Source organism: Staurois parvus, unplaced genomic scaffold, assembly GCF_062004578.1.
Source record: "Staurois parvus isolate SC_StPar_1 unplaced genomic scaffold, SC_StPar_1.0 ptg000860l, whole genome shotgun sequence".
Taxonomy (NCBI): Eukaryota; Metazoa; Chordata; class Amphibia; order Anura; family Ranidae; genus Staurois; species Staurois parvus.
In genome coordinates, this window is record NW_028318656.1 from 2,460,075 (window position 1) to 2,473,726 (window position 13,652).

The window sequence follows — 13,652 nt, forward strand, 5'->3', positions numbered from 1 at the left end:
GTTCAATGATGTTTTGGGGTTGTTTTGCTGCCTCTGGCACTGGGTGCCTTGACTGTGTGCAAGGCATCATGAAATCTGAGGATTACCAAAGGATTTTGGGTCGCACTGTAGGGCCCAGTGTCAGAAAGCTGGGTTTGCGTCCAAGATCCTGGGTCTTCCAGCAGGACAATGACCCCAAACATACGTCAAAAAGCACTCAGAAATGGATGGCAAAGAAGCGCTGGAGAGTTCTGAAGTGGCCAGCAATGAGCCCAGATCTAAATCCCATTGAACACCTGTGGAGAGATCTTAAAATTGCTGTTGGGAAAAGGTGTCCTTCCAATAAGAGAGACCTGGAGCTGTTTGCAAAGGAAGAGTGGTCCAAAATTCCGGGTGAGAGGTGTCAGAAGCTTATTGATAGTTATAGGAAGCGACTGATTTCAGTTATGTTTTCCAAAGGGTGTGCAACCAAATATTAAGTTAAGGGTGCCAATACTTTTGTCCAGCCCATTTTTGGGGTTTTGTGTGACATTATGTCATATTTGCTTTTCTGCCTCTGTTTTATATTTGTTCCAATACATACAAAGGGAATAAACATGTGTATAGCAAAACATGTGTTAATGCAATACCTTTTTTGTGTGAAATACTTGATTTTCAGGAAAAATATCAAGGGTGCCAACAATTTCGGCCATGACTGTATATCTCTATCTAATCTATCTAATCATCTATCTATCCATCTATCTTGTATCTGTCCATCCTTCTCATATCTATCTATCATATCTATCTGATCTATCATATCTATCTGATCTATCATATCTATAGATCTAGATCTCTAGATAGATCTAGATAGATCTCTAGATATAGAGATAGAGCTAGATCTATATCTATCTATCTACCGTATTTTTCGCTCCATAAGACGCACCTGACCATAAGACGCGCCTAGGTTTTAGAGGCGAAAAACAAGAAAAAAAAATATTCTGAACCAATGGACTGCAGACATAGTACAGGAGATGACCAGAGACTGTGGACACAGTACAGGAGATGACCAGAGACTGTGGACACAGTACAGGAGATGACCAGAGACTGCAGACACAGTACAGGAGATGACCAGAGACTGCAGACACAGTACAGGAGATGACCAGAGACTGTGGACACAGTACAGGAGATGACCAGAGACTGTGGACACAGTACAGGGGATGACCAGAGACTGCGGACACAGTACAGGAGATGACCAGAGACTGCGGACATAGCACAGGAGATGACCAGAGACTGTGGACACAGTACAGGGGATGACCAGAGACTGTGGACACAGTACAGGGGATGACCAGAGACTGTGGACACAGTACAGGGGATGACCAGAGACTGCGGACACAGTATAGGAGATGATCAGAGACTGCGGACACAGTACAGGAGATGACCAGAGACTGCGGACATAGTACAGGAGATGACCAGAGACTGCGGACATAGTACAGCGGATGACCAGAGACTGTGGACATAGTACAGCGGATGACCAGAGACTGCGGACATAGTACAGCGGATGACCAGAGACTGCGGACATAGTACAGCGGATGACCAGAGACTGCGGACATAGTACAGCGGATGACCAGAGACTGCGGACATAGTACAGGGGATGACCAGAGACTGCGGACATAGTACAGGGGATGACCAGAGACTGCGGACACAGTACAGGAGATGACCAGAGACTGCGGACATAGTACAGGGGATGACCAGAGACTGCGGACACAGTGCAGGGGATGACCAGAGACTGCGGACACAGTGCAGGGGATGACCAGAGACTGCGGACACAGTGCAGGGGATGACCAGAGACTGCGGACACAGTGCAGGGGATGACCAGAGACTGCGGACACAGTGCAGGGGATGACCAGAGACTGCGGACACAGTGCAGGGGATGACCAGAGACTGCGGACACAGTGCAGGGGATGACCAGAGACTGCGGACACAGTGCAGGGGATGACCAGAGACTGCGGACACAGTGCAGGGGATGACCAGAGACTGCGGACACAGTGCAGGGGATGACCAGAGACTGCTGACCTTTGGGGAGGGAGGGGGAGCAGGTACCTGAATTTGACAGGCACTAGCTCCCACTTCCGCGGCGTTGTCTTTCCCTCTTCTTCCCGGGCCGGCTTCTGTGACAGCCGGGTGCCCACTGCGCATGCGCGAGAAGCGCTGCGCTTTGTGAATGGCCCGGCGCCTTCTGGGACCTGTCGTGTCCCAGAAGACACCGGATCATTCACAAAGCGCAGCACATGCGCAGTGGGCACCCGGCTGTCACAGAAGCCAGCGCGGGAAGACTGCAGCGCTGGAGCGAGGAACAGGTAAGGCCCTGCAGGAGAGAACAGCTGAGCGGCCGGCCCGGTATTCTGACATGGTGGCGGCAGAAATACCGGACCGGCCGCTTTATATTCGCTCCATAAGACGCACTGACATTTTCCCCCCTTTTTTTGGGGGGAAAAAGTGCGTCTTATGGAGCGAAAAATACGGTATCTATCTATCTAAAAAAAGTTTGACTTTAGATATACTTTCACTTTTTTCAGGCAAGCAATACTTTTCAAACTTGGTCTAAAGCTTTGTAACTCATTTCTGTTAAACCTTGAGTGAGTTGCTCTGTTCATGACAGCAAATCTTTCTTTCAGCATGATTGAAACCTGTAAGAGTGCACAAGAAGTCTCACAGTTGTCTGCCGAGGGTCAGAAAATGTTTGAAAAACTTGAAAAGTCCCCAAAACCCATAGTGGCTGCAATCAATGGATCGTGCTTGGGAGGAGGCCTGGAGGTGGGTGTATACACTGGGATGAGATGTTCCATCTTGTTTTGGGAAATGTGGGATACACACGTTAGAATAATAAGATATTAAAGAGGAAATAAACTTTCAGTTCTTGCCTGTCCTTCATTCTTCCATTGTTCCATTCAGCTGCTATGAGTTTAGAATCCTTGTGTGAGCTCCAAGGCACTTCAGTTGAAGCATATACAGGACTGAGGAAAAATGTAATCTCCAAACACAAAGGTTTCTTACAGTGAGAGCTGTGAAAATGTGGAATAGACTCCCTCAAGAGTTGGTTCTGGCCAGCTCAGTGGATTGCTGTAGGAAAGTCCTGGATTCTTTCTTAGATACACAGAATATAACTGGATATAACATTTATAGGTAAAGTTGATCCAGGGAATATCCGATTGCCTCTCGGGGGATCAGGAAGGAATTATTTTCCCAGCAGGAGCAAATTGGATCGTGCTTTGCTGGGTTTTTTTTGCTTCCTCTGGATCAACTGTGGGTATAGGATTAACTTTTTTTTATGGTTGAGCTGGATGGACTTTTGTCTTTTTTCAGCCAGACTAACTATGTAACTAATGCAGGCCATAGATGGGTCGAAAATCGGCCAATTTTTCGGCCGAAAATAAAACCGGCCGCTTTTAGGATCGTTAGTGGGCTAATTTTTCGGCTGTTTTTCGGTATTTTGGCAGATTTTTTTTTATCGGTGAAGTTGGAAAAAAATCGGCCGATTTTGCCGATCGGACGATTTTTGCGGCAATGATGGGCAAATCGGCCGATTTTTTTTTTTTTTTTTTTTTTTTTTTTTTTTTTTTTAACCAATAAAAAAATCTACGCATGAGCCGTGACCTGCAAGAGGAAGACAAAAAGAAGAGGAAGAGGATGAAAAGGATTTATTGATTTATTTATCGAGTTTATATAGCGCCAAAGGGTTTGCTCAGCGCTGTACAATAGAGGGGGGGACAATACATGAAACAGTACAGTAACATCAAACAGTACACGAGGGGTAAGAGGGCCCTACTCTTTCGAGCTTACAATCTAGGAGGGAGGGGGTAGAGGCACAGGAGGAAACAGCTGTGGGGGATGGAGTGGTAGGAGGAGAGAAGGGCAGCGGCTGTTAGGTGAGGGTGGGGTAGGCTTCCCTGAAGAGATGGGTTTTCAGGGAGCGCCTGAAGGTGAGGAGGGAAGGTGACAGTCTGATGGATTGGGGTAGTGAGTTCCAGAGGATGGGGGAGGACCTGGAGAAGTCTTGCAGTCGTGCATGAAGGATGAGGAGGAAGAGGAGGAGGAGGAAGAAGATGAAGAAGAAGAGGAATTCCAGTCCGGCAAAAAGTGTCCCTGCAGAGAGCTCCGCTATTTCTTTGACAGTTCCTTGACATTTACAGCGGTTGCAACAATGTATCTATTTATTTCCGAATAAAAACATCTGTATCCTAAATGGATACAAATAGATACATTGTTGCATCCGCTATAAATTTCAAAGAACTGTCAAAGAAATAGCGGAGCTTTCTGCAGGGACACTTTTTGCCAGCTGTAGATGGGATGAAAATCGGCCGTTTTTTTTTTTTTTTAACAGTTGCTGGTAACGTCGGCCGCTTGAACGACCGATTTTTTTTTTTCGTTTTTTTAAAGAAAAATCCTCCGGTTTTCTCCCCGTCTATGGCCTGCATAAGTCCTCCTAATTGAGACAAGTACACACCATAGAGGGATATGCTTTGTTCCCATTTCATATCGGAGGTTTACAACCACTTGAGTCCCTAGAGATGGCACAGGTGAACTGCAGCAGCTCCGGTCCTGATAACTATACAAGTAATCCCCAGGTATACCAACTTCACATGAATAGTGGGTTCCTATGCTAACTGGAATACAGGGTTCAGTGATGACCGCAGGACCACCACAAAACACCCAGTATAACTAAAACTGGGAATACCAGAGCTCGGCTAACTAGAGAGACTTCTACAATTTTCAAGATTACAGAGCATTGAGGTCGGCTTGTAAGTTGGAGACATCCTGTAAGACGTTCTTCCGCTGCACAGCTTGGTGTCATTTCTGTCTGCTGCTTCCTTCCTCTGCAATCAGCATGAAACTCTTCTGACAAGTTTTCCTGACACCAAGCGAAAATAAATGGAGTGGGATTTCCAGCACACAACCTGTGGTTGATGGCCTCAGCTCTGTTACGGTGTGCTGTGTGACAGGGTGGCTGTCCCTTCCCTTCAATCAGCTCTCCAAGCTCCCCTCCCTGGGCTCTGCAGAGTGTAATTTTAGCTCTGACAGCTTAGAAAAGCTTTATGAATTTTGCTTTTAAACGGATATGCAGAAGAAATGACTGCAGATAAACAGGTACAACCTATGGAGGATTTGTTTCATCTCTGCCTATCACCTGAGGCCAGTCACTTCAGTGGGTATATGTAAGGGTTTACAACCACTTTAATTATGGCAGGTTATATACCATATTGAGGATACATTTTGTTTTCACTTGCCTGAACAAAGCAGAGTGAGACTGAAGCAGGGATGAGGATATGCTGCTGGGGAAGAGGGCATTATAAAAACCTGTTACTGTATTCTTACTTTTTTAATTGTTACCTATTGGCTTCTCGCTTCCCGACCACCCTATAGCAGAAATACTGTTACAGGGCGGCACGGGTGCGCAAAATCACGTGTATATATACGTCATTTTGCATTTCCGGGTAGGGGGCACGTGCGCCATTTTCGGCCAGTGCTGTCTATCACCTGGTCCCGGCTGGTGATTATTCATCGGCACCAGGTGATTGCCAAACATCTTTGATGGGGCGGAGAACTGTAAACAAAACAGATCTCCTTCCTGTCAACTCTTGCACACTGCTTTGGATGGCTGCACACAGCACAGCCATACAAAGCAGTGTGCTTACAGTGAAGCACAAACACATAGTAAAACAGCACACTGTTAACCCTTTGATTGCCCCACATCTTCACCCCTTCCTGCCCAGTGCCATTAGTACAGTGTCAGTGCTTTTTTTTTTCTTTTTTTTTTTTTTTTTTATAGCACTGATCACTGTATTGGTATCAGTGACACCAAGTCAGTTCCCCCCAGTGTCAGAATGTCTGCTGTAAGTCGCTGATCGCCGCCATTGCTAGTAAAAATAAAAAGCAAAAATCCTAGTGTGTATCTATACCGCCATTTGTAAACGCTATAATTTTCACGTAAACCAATTAATTTACACGTATTGGGATTTTTTTTTTAGGAAAGACATGTCACAGATTACATTTTGGCCGAAATTTGATTTAATTTTTTTTTTCTTTACATGTTTAACCACTTACCCTCCTCGCGCTCCCCCTACCCATAAATGCAAAATGACATGTATATACACATGATTTTGCACACCCGTGCCGCCCCGTAGCAGTGTTTCTGCTATAGGGCGGTCGGGAAGGGGCCAATAGCAAAAGTCAAAAATATTGTTTTGGGGTTTTTCTTCTCAAAATTGGCAGTCTTTTTTTCTTAGTGCAAAAAAATAAAAACTGCACAGGCAATCGAATACCCCCGAAAGTAAGCTCAATTTGTGGGGAGGAAAAAGGACATAAATTTAATTGGGGTGCAATGTTGCATGACCGTGCAATTGTCAGTTAAAGTAATGTAGCGCTGGAACACAAAAAAAGTGATAATATAAAAAAATAAGTCAGCAGCTACAGTTGTAGCTGCTGACCTTTAAAAAGCAGCCACCTGTCCCCTGATCCCGTGGTGTCTCAACACCCCCCATCCCTCCGCAGCCCATTTCATTGGCTGCCCTGTGTTCCCGGCGTCGGTATCTTCAGTGTGGGCACCTGGCTGTGGCAGCTTGCGGATTCACAGCAGGGTGCCCACTGCGCATGCGTGAGTAGCACTGCGCTTTCTGAATGGTCCCGTAGTCTTCTAGGACCTGTCACGTGTCCCAGAAGACTTCGGGAAGGGGGGAGTACAACTTCCGTTTCCAATTACTTAAGCGATTGAAGCAGAAATGGGTGCGGGTACCTGTCGATTTTGGGTACCCGCTCCCTATAGGTGCCAATCCTTAATGGGGAGCCAGGGGACCAGTACTTAAAGCGGAACTTCCCCTTTTTGGTGGAGCTGCGCTTTAAATCTGAACTCCAGGCAAGCTGCTCAATACACAGTTCAATATACATGTTTATGGTTTTATCAAAGGATTTATAATTTTGGGCCAGTTGTTCTCGATATATATCTCCTGCTAGTCAGAAGATCAGTCTACTACTGCTTAGTTTAGCCTTTTAACTCCCTGCTGCCAGGTAATGGTTGAGTCATTGTCCACGAAGATGAACCAGGAAAGACATACGTCACCTGCCTAACTGTGCTGGTGTGTAAATCACAAGACTGGCCAAGCAGAATTACTTTGGTAGGCAAAACGGTGAACATGAATGTATTTAAAAAGTGCATTTACATCACTTTGAACAAAAAGCGCATCTTAAATAGTAGAATGTTTCACGTTTTGTGCATTGAGCTGTTACTGTCCACAACTAATTTCTTGATTGTTTCTAGGTGGCCATTGCTTGCCAATACCGTGTGGCTACAAAGGACAAAAAGACGGTTCTAGGTACTCCGGAGGTCCTCCTGGGGTTGCTGCCAGGAGCTGGGGGCACTCAGAGGCTGCCCAAGATGGTAGGTGTCTGTCATGTGGGGGTATGTCGATTTTAAATGGGAACCACTGATATTTAAGTGGGCAGCACAGTGGCTACAATGGTTAGCACTTCTGTCTGGCAGTAGTAGGGTCGTTGGTTCGAACTCCAGCCATGGCACCACCTGCCTGGAGTTTGCATGTTCTCCCTGTGCCTGCATGGGTTTCCTCCCACACTCCAAAGACATGCTGGTAGGTTAATTGGCTCCTGTCTAAATTGGCCCTAGTATGTGTATGTATGGATGTAAGTTAGGGACCTTAGATTCAGTATATGTAAGTAAGTGAGCGCACTCTAAAAAGCGACCAATGCACTAAAAGGAACCACAAAACCTTCCTACTAAAATCATAAAACGGAGTGCAGCGCTAAATCAAATTAAGACAAATAAAACCTTTAACATAACAGATTATATGACAGATAGAAGTCCACTTGTATTAACATAATATGAGTTATGTAGTCCACCATAAAATATCAATCACTGTGAGTACGATCCAATCTTCTGTTGTAAAGATATGAATAGATTGCCTACTCACCAGAAGCACAATATCATTGCGCATATCTAGATCACATGCATCCTGGGGTCCCGGGTAGAAACAGCCTGGTGCTAGGATCCTCTGGTGGTCCCTCAGTGGTATATGGGAAGGATAAAGGTCTGATCACAAGGTGCTTAATCCTCAGGTCTGCAACAGTACCTGAAATACTGGTGCTGAGGTATGGAGGCTCAGTGCCAGGTATGGGGAATAAAGGTGCTCATAGTGTAGTATTAAGAATAATAAATTTATTGTATCAAATAAGAACAATAACGTACATAAGCAATTAAAAGGTTACAAGAGACTGTTGTGAGCAATCATAAAAAGCACCCAAACAAGCACTGACCAGTACAAATCAAGTGTGGGCCGCCGGACCTCCTGATCCGGCGGCGTGACGTCAAGGCGTGCGAGGGCTCCTCCTATAGGAACCTTTTAGTTGCTTATGTACGTTATTGTTGTTCTTTGATACAATAAATTTATTATTCTTAATATATACAGTCAGGTCCATAAATATTGGGACATGGACACAATTCTAACATTTTTGGCTCTATACACCACCACAATGGATTTGAAATGAAACGAACAAGATGTGCTTTAACTGCAGACCGTCAGCTTTAATTTGAGGGTATTTACATCCAAATCGGGTGAACGGTGTAGGAATTACAACAGTTTGCATATGTGCCTCCCACTTGTTAAGGGACCAAAAGTAATGGGACAATTGGCTTCTCAGCTGTTCCATGCCCAGGTGTGTGTTATTTCCTCATTATCCCAATTACAATGAGCAGATAAAAGGTCCAGAGTTCATTTCAAGTGTGCTATTTGCATTGGAATCTGTTGCTGTCAACTCTCAAGATGAGATCCAAAGAGCTGTCACTATCAGTGAAGCAAGCCATCATTAGGCTGAAAAACAAAACAAACCCATCAGAGAGATAGCAAAAACATTAGGCGTGGCCAAAACAACTGTTTGGAACATTCTTCAAAAGAAGGAACGCACCGGTGAGCTCAGCAACACCAAAAGACCCGGAAGACCACGGAAAACAACTGTGGTGGATGAACGAAGAATTCTTTCCCTGGTGAAGAAAACACCCTTCACAACAGTTGGCCAGATCAAGAACACTCTCCAGGAGGTAGGTGTATGTGTGTCAAAGTCAACAATCAAGAGAAGACTTCACCAGAGTGAATACAGAGAGTTCACCACAAGATGTAAACCATTGGTGAGCCTCAAAAACCGGAAGGCCAGATTAGAGTTTGCCAAACGACATCTAAAAAAGCCTTTACAGTTCTGGAACAACATCCTATGGACAGAGGAGACCAAGATCAACTTGTACCAGAGTGATGGGAAGAGAAGAGTATGGAGAAGGAAAGGAACTGTTCATGATCCTAAGCATACCACCTCATCAGTGAAGCATGGTGGTGGTAGTGTCATGGCGTGGGCATGTATGGCTGCCAATGGAACTGGTTCTCTTGTATTTATTGATGATGTGACTGCTGACAGAAGCAGCAGGATGAATTCTGAAGTGTTTCGGGAATATTATCTGCTCATATTCAGCCAAATGCTTCACAACTCATTGGACGCCGCTTCACAGTGCAGATGGACAATGACCCAAAGCACACTGCAAAAGCAACCAAAGAGTTTTTTAAGGGAAAGAAGTGGAATGTTATGCAATGGCCAAGTCAATCACCTGACCTGAATCCGATTGAGCATGCATTTCACTTGCTGAAGACAAAACTGAAGGGAAAATGCCCCAAGAACAAGCAGGAACTGAAGACAGTTGCAGTAGAGGCCTGGCAGAGCATCACCAGGGATGAAACCCAGCGTTTGGTGATGTCTATGCGTTCCACGCTTCAGGCTGTAATTGACTGCAAAGGATTTGCAACCAAGTATTAAAAAGTGAAAGTTTGATTTATGATTATTATTCTGTCCCATTACTTTTGGTCCCTTAACAAGTGGGAGGCACATATGCAAACTGTTGTAATTCCTACACCGTTCACCTGATTTGGATGTAAATACCCTCAAATTAAAGCTGACACTCTGCAGTTAAAGCACATCTTGTTTGTTTCATTTCAAATCCATCGTGGTGGTGTATAGAGCCAAAAATGTTAGAATTGTGTCGATGTCCCAATATTTATGGACCTGACTGTATATATTCTTAATATATATATACACACACACACATTCACTTCAGTCCCTTACCCTCAAGGAGCATACAATAGAGGGATGGGTTATACCCCATCTTCAGGTGACTGGACACTAGCAACTGGCAAACTCGACACCTACCAGCATTGCCTCAGTTTTTGCCCATAGTTGAACTTGCGTCTCTCTACCGAGAGAATGTTCTGCCCAGGGGCGGACTGACCATTTGGAAACTCGGGCACTGCCCGAGGGCCCGTGGTCAGTAGGGGGCCTCATGAGATGCCCCTGGTACCTTTTTCATAGGCTTTTTTGAGTTTGGGCAAGGACACAGGGGCCCTATTATCCCCTATTGCCCGGGGGCCCCATGAGTTGTCAGTCCGCCCCTGGTTCTGTTCTAAACCACTGGTTGAATTCCTCTTTCAGTCAGGACTTGGACACTATAATAGGTCAGGTTTTTGCCTTGGCGATGCTCTTTCAGAGACCCATGGCTGCTTACTCCATGATCAGAGCCTTGGTGTTAAAGTGGCCCACCAGTATGCTCCCTGCTAACGGTGTGGTGTCATTCAGAGACCACCATGTGAACCCATTTGGCATATTTCTCTCCCTCTCCTATCACAGAAGGTTCACAAGGACAAGGTTTTGTTGAGACCATGTAGTTCCTTCCTGCCTAAGGTGGTCTTGGGATTTCTTTTGGAACCGGACTTGGTGTTGCCTTCCTTTTTTGTCTGGATCCAAAACCTCCTAAGGAGATTTCTCTCCACTGCTTGGATGTGTTTAGGGCTTTGCAAGTCTACCTCACAACCTCGATTCGTCAACCTGGTGCCCTGTTTGTGTTGCCTGAAGGCTCTCGGAAGGGACAGGCTGCCTCTCAATCCATAATTTATAGGGGGATAAGGCCAATCGTTGCTCAGACATACTACATAAAGGTTAGGGTTCCTCCCTTTCCTACAAAGCCACACTCTACCAGACGTGTTGAGGATTGTGCTCACGGGTGTTGCACTTTTGTTTTTTTGTTGTTTTTTTTACAGCTTTACATTAAGGAAGTCTGTACTTGGTTTTAATGCTTGTCATTTCTTCCAAGGTTGGGATACCTGCTGCCTTTGACATGATGCTAACTGGCAAGAACATTCGTGCTGACCGTGCCAAGAAGATGGGTCTTGTAGACCAACTTGTGGATCCACTGGGTGAGTCCTCATGTCACATCCTGCAGCTTCTTATATTAAAATAAATTGTAGTCTCAATACTTAACTGAACCCCATCTCGATCCAGCGATGTGCACAAGAGCAGCGCCTGTCGGAGTCTCTCCCTCCTCATTGACTTGGCCTGGGCTCGGTCTACTGTCACACAGCCAGTGAGCCAATGAGTGGGGGTGGGGCCATGCCACACTCTGTCTGAATTGACAGAGCAGCAGCTCGAAAGCGAGCCTGCTTAGGTTCCCCCCGTAGCAAGCACACGGTAGGAGGGAGGGTTAAGGAGCACCAGGGTGGGGGAACCCAAGCAGAGGATCGGGACTGCTCTGTGCAAAACCATTACACAGAGCAGGCAAGTATGACATATTTGTTATTAAAAAAAAAAAAAAAAACTTCCTTTCATCTCACTTTAAGTGCTCATTTGCACATGTGCGGTGCAGATTGAAGCTCAGGTTTCACAGCTAATTGATACAGTATTTCTTGAGCGGTTCAGGTCAGGTTTGGATCAAGTCAGGTCAGGATTTTATCTAGTTCACAACTAATGACACATGCGGTTTAGAAACAGTTCCCATAGAAGTCAGCCTGTAATCCACACCTGAACTGGACCACACTGCTCACAATCGTATAGGACTTTTTTTCTTTTTTTTTTCTCAATCCGCACTGCCAGTGCATCGGTCATATGTGAACAAGCATTATAGGAAGCAATGTTATTTCACATGCCATGCAGGATTGTATGCGGTTCAAACCGCATCCAGTTTGCATATATGTGAAATGGCACTGAATTATATTAAACTGACATTGTTCACCCAATTTCTAGGCCTTGGAAAATGCCTTCCTTTGACCTTCCTTTTTTTTTTTTTTTTTTTTTTTTTTTTTAACTCAGGACCTGGTCTGAAAAGCCCTGAAGAACGGACTATGGATTATCTGGAGGAAGTTGCAGTGGACTTTGCCAGAGGGATCGCCAACAAGAAAATTTCACTGCAGAAGCAGAAGGGACTGATAGCAAGTAAGAACTGGGTGTTGACTCATAAAGGTTCAGTCTGGCCCAAAGTGACATTTCAGGTCTAGGTTCTGGTGGCCAAAGCCACGCATTGGATTGTTTTCTCTTGACAACTCCTCAGGGGGATCTCTTGGACATCGTTCCAAACACTGTTTTACGCGGAAGCTTTGGGTTTTTGCAGTTTTTCTGACTTTCTTCAGGATATCAAAATAAAGATTTTGAACAAGCCAAATAGGAACCAGTTGTTGGTCTGCAGATCAAAGATTGCAGAGCAGAAATCCCACTAATAGGATCTCTAAGAGAAGATCTAGTACCGATTGTCAGGTGGTTTACTACTCCATCTACTACATACTGAAATATCAGTTTCTGGTAGGCTTCTGCTTAAAGGTGAAGTATAGCCAAAGCTTGTTGAGCTATATGTCATAGAGCTGGTCCAGGCTCTGAAAAGATTCCTACCATGGTTTGAATCCACTAAGAAGTCTGGACCGACACCTGGCTCAGCCGCTCAGCGATCCGCTGAGAAACACAGCCTGCCCCTTCCACAGCCCAGCGCTCCAGGGAGCACTGGAGGGGCAGAGCAAAAAGCCAGTAACTGGCAGTTCACAGCTCACTGAGAACTGAGCAATCTGTAGTCTTTGATCGCTCAGTTCTCATTCTTGGGCTGCTTTCACACTGAGGAGTTTTTCGAGCGTTTTTACGTTTAAAAAAAGCGCCCGAAAAGCTCAAGAAAACTGCTTCCCTGTGTATGTGAATGTATATCTATGTATGTTTTCACACTGAGGCATTGCACTTGCGTTGTGGTGTAAAAACCGCAACGCAGCATCTTTGGGGCATGTTTGGGTGTTAAAAAAAAAAAAAAAAAGCCCCAAAACACTTTTCCCATCGAAATCAATGAAAAGTGCCTCAAACACCTCTCAGAAGTGTTTTTGGAGCAGTTTTTAAGTCACATGTTCTTTAACCCCCCTGGCGGTATTCCCGAGTGTAGCTCGGGGTAAAGTTTCAGCACCACAAGCGGTAACCCCGAGCTACACTCGGGAATACCTTGCAGCGTTGCTCCGGGATCTCTTCTTCACTTACCCTGTCCTGCGCTCCCGCGATGTCCCTCCTGCAGTGTCCCCGGCAATGTCCTCCGGCAGATGCCGGCATCTATCTTCTGGGTTCCGTTCCCTGCGACGTCGGGACGTACGGGGGACGGAACTGGCGGGAAATTTGAAAGTTTTAAAAGTGACTTTCACTAAATACACTAAAATCACATAGTATAACATTACTGTATCAAACAATTTCACATACATTTTGTCCCGAGTGCTTTGTCCTGTGCACTGCCTGCATTTTTACTGTTCTTTCTGCCTGGAAATTGAGAAACGTCCATGGCGTCCAACAAAGCGTCCCTTTAG

At 45.3% G+C, this 13,652-nt stretch overlaps 1 protein-coding gene across 1 annotated transcript in view; it reads left to right on the forward strand.

Annotated features, from left to right (window-relative positions):
- The window catches only part of HADHA (hydroxyacyl-CoA dehydrogenase trifunctional multienzyme complex subunit alpha), an 84,610-nt gene that overhangs the window by 28,240 nt on the left and 42,718 nt on the right, over positions 1-13,652 (forward strand). Inside the window, exons 5-8 of the mRNA XM_089655654.1 lie at positions 2,634-2,772; positions 7,271-7,390; positions 11,150-11,252; positions 12,142-12,264. Coding sequence (XP_089511780.1) covers positions 2,634-2,772; positions 7,271-7,390; positions 11,150-11,252; positions 12,142-12,264 — 485 coding nt within the window. The remainder of the gene's footprint in view (positions 1-2,633; positions 2,773-7,270; positions 7,391-11,149; positions 11,253-12,141; positions 12,265-13,652) is intronic.